Below are 12,446 nucleotides of genomic sequence, written 5' to 3'. Positions count from 1 at the left end.
GTTGCCCACTCTCCAAAATTCTCAGCTCCTCTGAAGCCATATTCAATCCTGTACCAAATCTCACTTGTTCAATATCTCTGTCCTTAGTGTCCTAATGGTTCCTCTAGGACTTTAACCTGGTGTTGTGAGACTTCTTACTTTGCCCATCCCAGTCCAACACCAGCATCTCCACAGCATCCACTCCCTCCACCTCTGCTGCATCGCGGCATCAGCGTGTACCACCTATGGCATGCACTACAGCAACTCACCAGTGCTCCTTTGACAGCATCTCCCAAACCCTGACCTCTACCATCTAGAAGGACAAGGGCAGCAGGTTCATGGGAACATCACCACCTGCAATTTCCCCTCCAAGGCACAGAACATCCTGACTTGGAAATATATCACTGTTCCTTCACTGTCACAGGGTCAAGATCCTGGAACTCACTCCTTAAAACCACAGGGAACACACCTGCACACATGGACTGCAGCAGTTTAAGAAAGTGGCTCACCACTATCTTCTCAAGGGAAAAATCGGGATGGGCAATAAAAATGCTGGCCTAGTCAGCAATGTCCACATCCCATGAAAGAATAAAAACCTAATTAGCATGATATCAGAAACAATACACAAATTAGTTTCATTCTCTAGATAAATTAATGTTGAAATAATTCAGAATGGTTTTGGAAGTACATCTACTTATCGCACATCAATAACATTACAGGACATTTTCACTTAAAAATATCTATTTTGGGTCAAGTGAGAAGAGGAAGTTCCAATTTCATCTCAGTCTTGATGGCCACTGCACTTCAGATACATTCAATAATGTTCAAGACGAATTCCAAACCTCAGTAAAATGGCTACTTACATGAAGTGGATTGTGATCTTGAATTTGCACTGTGGAAATATGAAATGGATAAATCATTTGAGAAATAAAGATCTAATTTCAAACTAAGCACCAGTCTCAGCAGAGCAGATAGGCTCCCCCAATCATGCCTGCTTCCTGACCATGCCTGAACCACTTGCCTTTGTAGACACATTTTTCAAATTGCATGATATTAGGGTACATAAGGAGGGGAGACAACACCAATGTGAGACAGAGTGTGGCTGGGGATTTTGTTCAGGTGGTAAGTTTCTTCTCAAGTTTAAAATTTAGATTAAAAGTCAAGCTCTGACACCAAACTGTCAACTTTCAAATGAGTTAAAATATCCTTGTTGAATATTCCAGAGTACATAACATTTGAGGAAGACAGCCAGAATGGCAAAGGATAGTACGCTGATAGTAAAGGATGGTTTAAGGACATTATTAAATCTACCTCAACAACATTGTGGAGTAAAATCAGTATTGGTGAAAATTAGGAATAAGAGTCAGGAGTATACTTGTGGGATTAATTTATAGGGCCCCATCACAGTAGTTATACCATTGGGCACAGCATGAAACAAGAAATTATAGGAGCTTCCAATAAATGCAATGATTATGGGGGACTTAAATCTGAACAATCAAATTGGCAAGATAATCTAGAAGATCAGTTTGTAGAATGTTTTCGTGACCATTTCTTGGAGCAATACATTGTGAAATTGACCAGAGCTAGAACTATCTTAGACACAGTATTGTGCACTGAACCAGCATTAACCATTAGTAGTAAAAAATTCACAAGTAAGTAGTGATCATAAAACCATTGAATTCCAATTAGGATTGAAGGGACATAATCTGGTTACAAATAAGAATCTGAAACAAAACCATTACATGGATATGAGGGGAGGACTAATTGTGGTTAATTGGGTGAATAGACTACAAGTTATGAAGGTAAATGAACGGTAGGAAACATTTAAATAAACAATTCAAAATGTTCAACAAAAATACATTCCATTGAAAAACAGAAATTTAGTGAGAACAATCCATCTGTAGCAAGTCTGAGGATTGGGACTGTTCAGAAGTCAGCAAGGGCTACCAAAAATTAGAGAAAAAAAAAGAAAAATGTATGCCTCGGGGGATTCATGACACAAAGTGATGTTGGGGCCTCACCCAGCTTAAGGGGCCAGAATTGACAGGCCAAGTGGGTCACTGATCTGTTAGTGGGGAGATTAGCGCATGCACACTGGACACCACCCCTCCCCCAATCATCGTTTCCCAACCCTTTCCCTGACCCTCACTATCACTGGCTGACCCAGTCCCCCCCACCCCCCTGGAGCAGCCCCAATCGCCAGCCCTTCATGGCCAGGCCCACCTTGATCTCACCCCCATGGCCAGGTCCATCCCATTCCATGGCCAGCCCTGATCTCCCCAACCCCCCACCACGTGCAGCCCCAATCACCACCTTCCTCCCTCTCTCACTGAACCCACTGCAGACTGCACAGGAGGTTCCCGATCACACCACCGATCAGCCCCATTAGGTCCCACCCTCCCAGCCCCAGTAGGCCTTGTCACCTCTGGCCTCACCCGTTTGGCACTGCCCAATGCAGCACCCGCCACTCTGCCCCCGACCTCAATGACCTCTGCCCCACCAGCAAGGTTAGCCTGCTTCGTCCTCATTGATGGGTCCAGTTGTAATCTCCACTGGTGGGAATCTCTCCTGTCAGGGAAAGCAGTGGAGGAGGAAGAGGGAAAGATTGGTGGGGAGAAGACCCTAGCGGACCTGGAGCTTATCTAATTTCAATATGGTAATCAGCCAGAATAATCTGGAAGACTCATGATTCGCTAGAAGGCAGTCATGAGTCTCACTACAGACCCCTTGCAGATATCTCCTGGCCTGTTGTGCTATTTGAGCAGTGCAGTCCTGGCTCACATCTGGAATACTGTGTGCAGCTTTGGTCTCCATATTTAAGAAAGGATATGCTCATGTTGGAGTTCACAAGATCGTGTTCACAAAATTAATGCCTGGGATGTCTAGTGATGAGAGGCTGAGTAAATTGCTCTTATACTTTCTGGAGCTGAAGAGAAAATTGGGCTTATATTCTCTCTGGAGTTTAAGAGAATGAGCGCCAAACTCATTGAGACCTACAAAATTCTGAAGGGTCTCAAAAGGACAGACTCAGATTACATTCACTGGCCACTGAGTCTAAAACAGAGTAGCACATACTCAAGATAAAAGGGACAATCATGTGGCAAAGCGATGAGGAGAAATTACTTCACTCAAAGGCTCATGAAATCTTTGGAATTCTCTACCCCCAAGGGCTGTGCATGCTCCATCGTTGAATGTATTTATGGCTAGGTTGGACAGAATTTTGGTGTCGTAGGGAATTAAGGGACTTGGGGAGCAGGCTGGAAAATTGAATTGAAGCCCAAGAACAACCGTGAAAGCATTGAAAGGCAGGGCAGGCCTGATGGACCATATCATCTACTCCTGCTCCTATTTCTTGTATCAAGGAACATGTCCTTCAGTAACAACATCTGTCACCCAAAATATTATCTCTATCTGCTGGCCATCCATTCATTCACACCGGCTGTGTGTCGGAGTCTGATCTCTAGCATTGAAATGAAGGCCAGTAGTAAATTTCCTCTTAACACATCCTAACCCCTGAATGCCGCACTCAATGACAGATGTTAGCGTCATGAAAGAACATTTTTTTTCTACTGATTACATTCACTTTTTGCATCAACTATTCTCAAGTCTGGTATACAATATTGTTTGAATGCAAGTTAAAACTTTTCCTGCACTGCCTTAACAACAATGAATCATACTGCATCATTGTGCAAAGTTCCCCACTGCATCAGCATACTGCATGATTGGGCAAAGTTCCCCTTCTCATCCTGTGAACTTTGCTGCCTCAGAACAGTGACATTTAAAGCACATTATGGGCAGGTTTACACTGTGGCTTACATCCAGTAGAACTGGGATTGATGAAACCTATTTCCTGTAAGATTGTTACAACCAGCAGATTGGGACTACTTTCACATCATTAGATTGAGCGACTTCAGATCCAAATCTCTGAGGTGCAAATAAATTGTTCGCTGTGATACTGCATTACTCAGTTAGTTAAAAAATTAACATGGAACATATCCCAAAGCACCCTCTTCAAATTTATTCTACCCATCATCTTGCCTTTGACATATTGCAAAAGAAAAAAATTCAGATAGTAACGAGAAATGATGATTAAAAATGCTAGTGCTCTAATCATCTTTCTTTCTGGTGAAATACTGTTAGAAGCAATAGGAATACTTTCTGCTGATGGTCTCAGGAGTACATTCAAGAAAAATGTGTAAAATCAGACTTGAAATGTCACAATTATTTAAGTAGAATTTCAATTAGCCAGTTATTAGACACAATAAACACCTCTGAGGGGAAAAAAAGATCTTCAGCTTGTTCAGGGGAGCCATTTGAAACAGAATGTGTTAAGTAGAGAGTCAGGCTAATGTCAGATCTGCCAACTATAGAAAATATACTAGAAAAAGACAAATAGGAAATTGTGCTGCAAGAAGAAATTGCTGCTATATATTAGCTGGTTTTCTCTTTTGTATGGATCGAGAGATTAGGCAGAGGAACAAAGAAAGCACTTAACCTCGTCCATTCACATCCTCCACTATCAGCATATAGCGGCAGCAGTGTGTACCATGTAGAAGACGCACTGGAGCAACTTGCAAAGGCTTCTAATCACCTCACAAATCTGCAACCTCTATGACTTAGAAGGACAACGGCAGAAGATGCATGGAAACTAACACCACCATTGTCTCAAAGTCAAACACTGTCCCGTCTTGGAAGTATGTCATCGTCCTTTCATTGTTGCTAGGTCAAAATCTTGGAATTCTTTTCCTAACAGCACTGTGGGGGTACTTTCACCACATGGAATACAATGGTTCAAGGTGACAGTTCATCACCAATGCCTCAAGGTGAACTACCCTGAGAGCAAATTTAACTGAAACAGTCATACAAAATGAGAATGCATGGAGAATAAACCTAAAAAATGTAAGAACGAGGCGAAAAGGGGAACAGATAAATTGAGAAAATGAGGCAGCTCGGAAAGAGCTCCTATTATAAATACCTGAGATGATCTTGTGCCTTTTCTTTTTTCATTTTCCCCTTTCCATTCTTCCTTTCTCCATCACCAATTTCCTTCTTGAACAGCTTTCCCAGTTCTTTCATTCGATCTTTTCTAAGAGCCCTGGATAAATGTGAGCAACATTAACGCAGAATTATACTTATATTTTCTGAGGAAAGTGCCTTTTTGCTATGAATGTGAATAGGCATGTTTAGAGATAGCTCAGGTTCTAACAGCAGTGCCCAATCTTGTCTGTGCACATGGTCCAACACATACATTTTCAACATGGATCATTACAAGGAATCCCAAGAAATGACTGATGTTTGTTCTCCCTACATGTGGGGCTAAGGCAGAGTGTGGCAACCCAACTGTTTCCTTACTGAGATAAGTTAACTCAGTGCATTCAAGGATTGAAACTCAAGACAAGAACTTCATCGTACAGAGTAGAAAGTCTTTGACTTGATTTCTAGGTAATGTTGAGCTAGCTGATCTTAACTGGGTGACACTGCGGTGCTACAAAGAGACTCTTGCTGGTAAGTGAAAGTGGATATAGCATGGATAAGATTGCCTTCACCTCCGTCAGCACAGATAGGCCAAGAACACTCATTGACGATTCTTTATTGTATAGGTTTACACAATGTGTGACATGCTGAATGGTGAGCCAGTGATTTCAGGAACGGAAGAAATAATACAAATATTGCTAGTCTGAAATAAAACATCACTTTAGATTTGAGTATCAACATTTTAAATAGAAAATGGGGCAATACCCTTGAATATATTGCACAAGCCTGTGTTAAATTGCATTCAGACCAAACAAAAGCCCCAATGTTTGATCCTCAACCATTTCTTAATATAATTGTTCTCACAGTAGATCACAAACACTTGTGGAGGATAAGCCCCATAAGACATGGAATACCTACTGCCTATTATTGACCCTTTCCATTGCTTATCAGCCAGTAGATATTGGAACAGTGAGATAAGCCCTTGCAATCTCTGATATCTACTCACTAAATCATGATAATCATTTTATGTACATCAAAGGGATGAAAAGATAAGTGAAGCTTGAAAAGGTGTCTGATTAATTGAACTATTGAATCATCACCACAGTCCATAAAGGACAAAACTTAGCAAAGGTTCTTTTTCCTGATCCCCACTCCATGGCTATTACTGTAATGGTGAAACTGTTTGGAAAGATCAAGATAAGCATCAGTTATGATGCTGTCTGTGTTAAAATGGCTTAAAACCATGGATTTGGTTTAAATCTTTTACATTTTTTCCTAAAACATTACTACTCGAGATCCTTTACCATGGATAAAGCAGAGCTCTTACACAAAGCTAAGATCATTTCAAATGGCCATCTCCAGCGGCAGCACCCAGAATCTTTAACCTGACTGTGTCTGTAATTCAAATAAATGGAAAAATAAAGTCAATGTAAAATGCTTACTCAGAACCACTTGTTTCCACATCATCGTACACTTGCTCATGCAGTGATTCTGAAACAGATAAGATACATATAATAAATCCGACAGAAAAAAGGAGTGAACTACAGACTGCAGACAGCCACGACCAGTAAACTGCATTAACCTGTGTATGGCTGAGTTCAAGGAAAGTTTGATTACTGTGGCCCAATGGGAAAAAATTATTAAAAAGATAATTAATTCAACATTAATATCAAAACTGACATTACGTTTTGCATATTTACACTCTTATTATATCATCCAGAAATACACCATTAATTTCCACTAATCCATCCTGATGACTCGGATTATTACCTCATTAGCACTTCTCTCGATCCCTCCACTGCCAGTAAATGATCAAAATTGCTTCTTCAGCATTCAGTACTGGGTAAGCAGCCGTTTTCTTTTCCTAAATACCGGTAAGACCAAAGCCATCAGTCCCTGCCACAAGCTCTGTACTTTAGCCATGAACTCTATCCTCCTCTCATGCAACAGTCACAGGTTGAATCTGGACCAAATAAGTCACCTAAATCCACCTCCATTATATCACCCGGCACTGCTCCTGCCTAAATTCATGCTGCTGAAATCCTCATCCAGACTCTGACTGTTACTATTCTAACATATGGTAACCAACACTACACTCACTTCATAAACTGCAAGTCATCCAACATTCTGCTGCCTAAGTCCGAAATTGCACCAAGTCTCATTTACCCATCACCCCTGTGCTTGCTGACCTACATTGGCCTCTAACCCTTGAAAATATCTGCACTCCTTCCGTTCAGCCTCTTGAACATTCCTGATACCGTTCCTTCCATCGTTAAAACTCTTGTTATACCTCTCTCCTCTCTTTCCCCCTTTAATTTAATCCTTTGAAACTTATGACTGCTCCAATTTGCTCTTTGTGGCTTGGTTATCACATTTTGCTTGGGAGTGCTCTTGTGAGCTATCAAAGCAAGTTTTACAACGTTAAAGAGCTACATAAATACAAGTTATTACTGTTGTTGCATTATAACGTACAAGGCTAGCCGCATTTTACAGGAAGAAACAATCATGATCAATTTACAAAGTTTCAAAATTCAATTCAAGGGAACAATTGTTTAGTGTTGAAAGTCAAAATGCCACACACATGAAGAGGCTAAAAATATTTTTGTAGAGACAAATCCAGATCTAATAAAAAGAAGTATTATCCTCATCTATGTAGCATTTGACTGCAATGTGGCCAGATAGGTGGATAAATAAGAGTTTTAAATTCATTGATCCTGACAGTACTACAACCACTTGCATTTATATAGCATATTTAATTCAGACAGTGGTTCCAAAGCATTCACAGAGACATAAGGAGAGAAATGATGTCAAATCAAATGAAATATTAACAGAGATGACCAAAAGTTAACAGGTTTAATTAAGGACAGGAAAATGGAAGCATAGGGAGTCTAAGCCATAATGTGGGACATGCAGGATGGAAGTGATGCACAAGGTATTGGACTCAGAGGAATAAAGTTCACAATGAGATCTTTAGTAGCGGAGGAGGTTAAAAGGATAGGAAAAATAAGGGCACAAAGAATGAAATGGAAGGAAAATCCATTTTTAAATTTGACATTTTGAGGTCTAGGAGCCAATATTGAAATGATGGATGAGTGGACTTCAGTACATATATGGAGTAGAGTTTTCAATGAACTGATGTGTATGGAAGAGGCGCATGTGCTACTCATGTGTATGGTATGATGTGTGGCGCGCAAGGACTGTATCTGATTTTATTTGGTGATAGTTTCAGCGTCAGATCTACTTTGAATTAAGGATTAAGCAATGTTACAGAGATAGATCGTGATCAATATGATATTGACTTCGAAGTTCAGCTTGAGGTGAAAAGGGCATTTGAAACCTCCAAATTCAAATAACACAAGCTATTCATCCTTGTATTAGAAACACATAAACTAGAAGCAGGAGTAGGCTATTAGACCCTTCGGGCCTGCTCTGCCATTCATTTTAATCACGGCTGATCCCCCTTTCCCCCTATAACCCTTGATTCCTTTAGCCCCAAGTTTTATATCTAACTAAAATAAAAGCAAAATACTGGAAAAATGCAGAAAATGCTGGAAAATCTCAGCAGGTCCAACAGCATCTGTGGAGAGAGAACAGGGCCAATGCCTGGGTCCAACTCCACCCTCTCCCCACAGATGTTGCCAGACCCCAGAGGCATTTTCTGCCTCTGTGTGCTACATCTAACTGCTTCTTCCAATCACACTATGTTTTGGCCTCAATTACTTTCTGTGGTAGCGAATTCCACACACTTGCCAGCTTCTGGGTGAAGAAATTTCTCCTTATATCAGTTCTAAAAGATTTATCCCTTATCCTCAAATGATGACCCCTAGTTCTGGACTCCCACACCATAGGGTAGATTCAGAAAGAATGTTCCTAATCTAATCCTATTAGAATTTTATAAGTTTCTATGAGATCCTCTCTCACTCTTCTAAACTTCAGTGAATATAATCCTAACCGATTCAGTCTTTCCTCATATGGCAAACCTATTAAATCCCTCCATCACCTCATCCCTCCCTATCTTTATATCCTTCTTCAGCCCTAACCATCCCTGAAATCCTCATTCCTTATTCAAACTTCTTACATATTTCTGCAGTCACTTTATTGTTATGATGCAATCCTCTTATGATCCATATTCAGGAATTCCTTCCCTAACCCCTTCATCTTTCAAATTCTCTTTTGCCATTCAACACCTTTCCTTAGAACCAATTTCTTGGACCAAGCTTTTGGTTCTCCCTCCTAATATTGTTTTCTTTGGTTCTATTTCCCTTTTTTTAAATTAGTTCCTCGTGAAGTACTTTGGAGTATCTTTCTGCATTAAAAGGAATTACGAGAATGTAAGTTGTGGTGGTTTTACTATCACGTTTTCTGGCAACAGCTGTTTCAGGTCTCTTGTCTTCCAATACTGCCTCCACTAATGTAAATACTCAGTACATGTCAGAGCAGCTCTCCAGTTCAATGACGCTATAGCTAAAATATGATTAAGTGCTTAGAAAGGTGTCACTTGACAGAGGATTTTGGACTTACCATCATCAGTAAAATCATTATGTGAACTGTTAAAGGTTTTGATTGTGTTCGCCATGAAAGAGAGACAAAAAAGTAAGAAACTACTTTTAGTGGTCTTGCATATAATTTCTTCATTAAGGGCAATATAAATGGCATTCTTAAAAAATCCATTTTAAACTTAATATATGAGTAACAGGTTGAGAAAAGCCAAACTAATTTGATTTTAGATTTTTTAAATCAAACTTAAGCTTACTTGTATGGTTCGCTAATAAATTTTAAGGTCTGTTGGTCATGCATTCTTCATACTTAACAATCCTGAAAAATCTATATTTTTCTTAAGTGTACAATACTTTCTCCTTTTCTAAATTTAACATGGACCTATGCTGCATGAAAATATACCTAGCAAATGGCAAGTACATTGTTTGGGGACGGACAGCATACATCACAAACACCTGTATTGGCAGTTTCCCCAACCTGCTGAATGTCTCATCAATTCTCCTGAAGGTATTCCTCGTTGGGCTACAAGTCCACAGATATCTCTACAGGTAGCTATTCAGGATCACACTACCGCAGTCATGAAGTAAAGTAAAAGCAAAGTAAAGTTTGCTTATTAGTCACAAGTAGGCTTACATTAGCACTTCAATGAAGTTATTGGGAAAATCCCCTAGTTGTCACACTCCGGCACCTGTTCGGGTACACTGAGGGAGAATTTAGCATGGTCAATTCAACTAACCTGCACGCCTTTGGACTGTGGGAGGAAACTGAAGCACCCAGAGGAAACTCACACTGACACAGGGAGAGCATGCAAACTCCACACAGGCAGTGACCCAAACCAGGAATCGAACACTAGTCTCTGGTATTGTGAGGCAGTAATGCTAACCACTGTGCTACCGTTCCACAAAAATCTCAGTCCAAGTCCTAACTTTGCCTGACAACATGCTCATTCTTACTTTCCACTAGAAACACAAGTAGGAGCGACAGCTGCTTGTTTTTCATTCCATACTGAAGCCAATTGCAACACAAACAATAATCACCATCACAGGCTGTAGCTGAAACCAGGGAGGTCTGCCTGTCTGCATGGCTACAACTTTATTGAGCCGTAAGCACATTCTTTGGACTTCATTGGGATCTCCATCATTGAAATGTATATGGCAGACTTTTGCTTATGAGCACTATCTGATTGAGAGCAATGAGCCTTTAAAATAATATTACAGTGATACAGCTGCTGAACTTACAATTTTATGCACATATACCTTAATTGCAGTTTCTAGTTATACTAGTCCATCAAATCCATGACTTACCAATATTCAAGAAAAGTGTTGCTTTGCTAACTTTGAAAAATTCACTTCCAATGTTTTCATTAATAATCACCATTATGTAAACTAAAATAATGTAATATAATTACATAATGTAATACATTATGTAAAAATACCAAGTAGCTCCAATTGCATAGCCATTAATTCCCAATACCCTGGAATCCTATCCATTTATTTTGCAAGTAGGTTTTCAGAAATACTGGCAGAAACACTACCATATTTGTATATGCCTTTTGAACAAACAATTGCAACTTTAATTGTCTGGCAATAGACTTTCTTGGACATTTGGCGAATTTTCCCTAGGGTCAGCATGTAAAAGTAGTGCAAGTGAGTTCAGCCTACCTCTAACCAGGAAAATGGCAAACATAAAGGTCATGTTGCTGGCAACAATTATTTGCATTGCCTCACCAGTGCTACCTTCACTGCGGACACAATGGAGAACTACCTCAAACTGGTATTCTGTAATACTGTCATTAGCAAAGCCACTGGACTGGGATTGGAGGCAGGCTGGAACTGTAAATAAATTAATTGGCTGGTGTGCTAATTCACCAGCAAAATCCACTCTGGGTCACTGCTGAGGAGGCAGAAATGTGGCAGGATCCAATCAGGTTCATTACGAGTCTCATTGAAGCCAACTAAAGGAGGACAAGAAGAATTTGCCAGTCTACCTCCAGTTTCTTGCACCAGTAGGGGCCAGTTCAGGTGCCTGGAGGAGGTGGGTAGCAGTGGTTAGCTGGGAAGGAGGGGACCAAGACGACCTAGAAGCACTCCCTGACTGACTGAGTCACAACAGCAGCCTCATGCTGCCCTGGAAAAAACTTCTCCCACATCCCCTAACAGTGGTAACCTGGTTGCGTGAACCACTGATGAGAGGGCATCTCTATAATACTTACTGTGATGTGCCATCAAAGCCTGCTGCTCCTCTCAAACTGGAAGACCTCTGATTGGAACCAGTTTCCAAACCAATTAATGGGGTATCCAGTTAAAAACCCAACGAGTGACTGTTTCGCCATTAAGGTGGTTTTGGCACTTCTGTTTCCTAACCTGGGTGGGAAAATCCAGCCCACTGTATCGGAATATGCCTTATTTTAAGATGTGCTCAGATTGTGGAATAGGACTTAAATCACCACTTGCTGATCTCTCACTTTTGAGTTAGGAGGAAGTGGGTTGAATCACTCCAGGAATTAAGCGCATGATCTTGCCTGATTTATCAATGCCACAGTGAAGAGTACTGCATCATGAGAAGTGGTAGTTATCAGAAATACCACATTCTTGCAGGAATTGCCCTACAAAGTCAGGGCACCAACAATTTGCTCTAATACTCCAAAAAGTCAAAGCTCATGTGGCATTATTCAAATAGCAAGGAATTTTTGCTGTACCCTCCTTCAATCAACACAAATGAATGGTTATTTATCTCATTGCTATTTGTGAGATCAGGCTGTACCTGCATTGACTATACATCTGCCCACTTATCAACAATCACTGTTCAGCAAAAGGTAATTTCTTTCAAACACAAAGCTCAAAGATTTTCTGAGACATGCTAAAGCATTATAAAAATGCAAATCTTTTCTTCATTGTAGCTCTGCCAGTAAAGTTAAAGCTTCCAGCAGCAGTTCTCTACCTTGACGATCATGACTTTTAATCTTCCACACTTAGAACAGACTCTATGACTGATAG

The 12,446-nt window shown here is 40.4% G+C and overlaps 1 protein-coding gene across 2 annotated transcripts in view; it reads right to left on the bottom strand.

Annotated features, from left to right (window-relative positions):
- LOC145348362 (uncharacterized) overlaps positions 1-12,446 on the bottom strand; it is a 55,220-nt gene that overhangs the window by 2,506 nt on the left and 40,268 nt on the right. The window contains exons 12-15 of one of the 2 annotated variants that reach the window (XM_080196568.1): positions 9,475-9,500; positions 6,396-6,444; positions 4,955-5,074; positions 843-871 (exon numbers count right to left, since the gene is read on the bottom strand). In XM_080196568.1, coding sequence (XP_080052694.1) covers positions 843-871; positions 4,955-5,074; positions 6,396-6,444; positions 9,475-9,500 — 224 coding nt within the window. Of the gene's footprint in view, positions 1-842; positions 872-4,954; positions 5,075-6,395; positions 6,445-9,474; positions 9,501-12,446 lie in introns of those variants that run through there. The other variant, XM_080196569.1, reaches the window with a different exon arrangement.

This window comes from Carcharhinus amblyrhynchos, chromosome 9 (genome assembly GCF_965287045.1).
Source record: "Carcharhinus amblyrhynchos chromosome 9, sCarAmb.v2.hapA, whole genome shotgun sequence".
NCBI classification, from domain to species: domain Eukaryota; kingdom Metazoa; phylum Chordata; class Chondrichthyes; order Carcharhiniformes; family Carcharhinidae; genus Carcharhinus; species Carcharhinus amblyrhynchos.
Note: the sequence above shows the minus strand (reverse complement) of the source record. Positions and strands in the feature narration are given on the sequence as shown.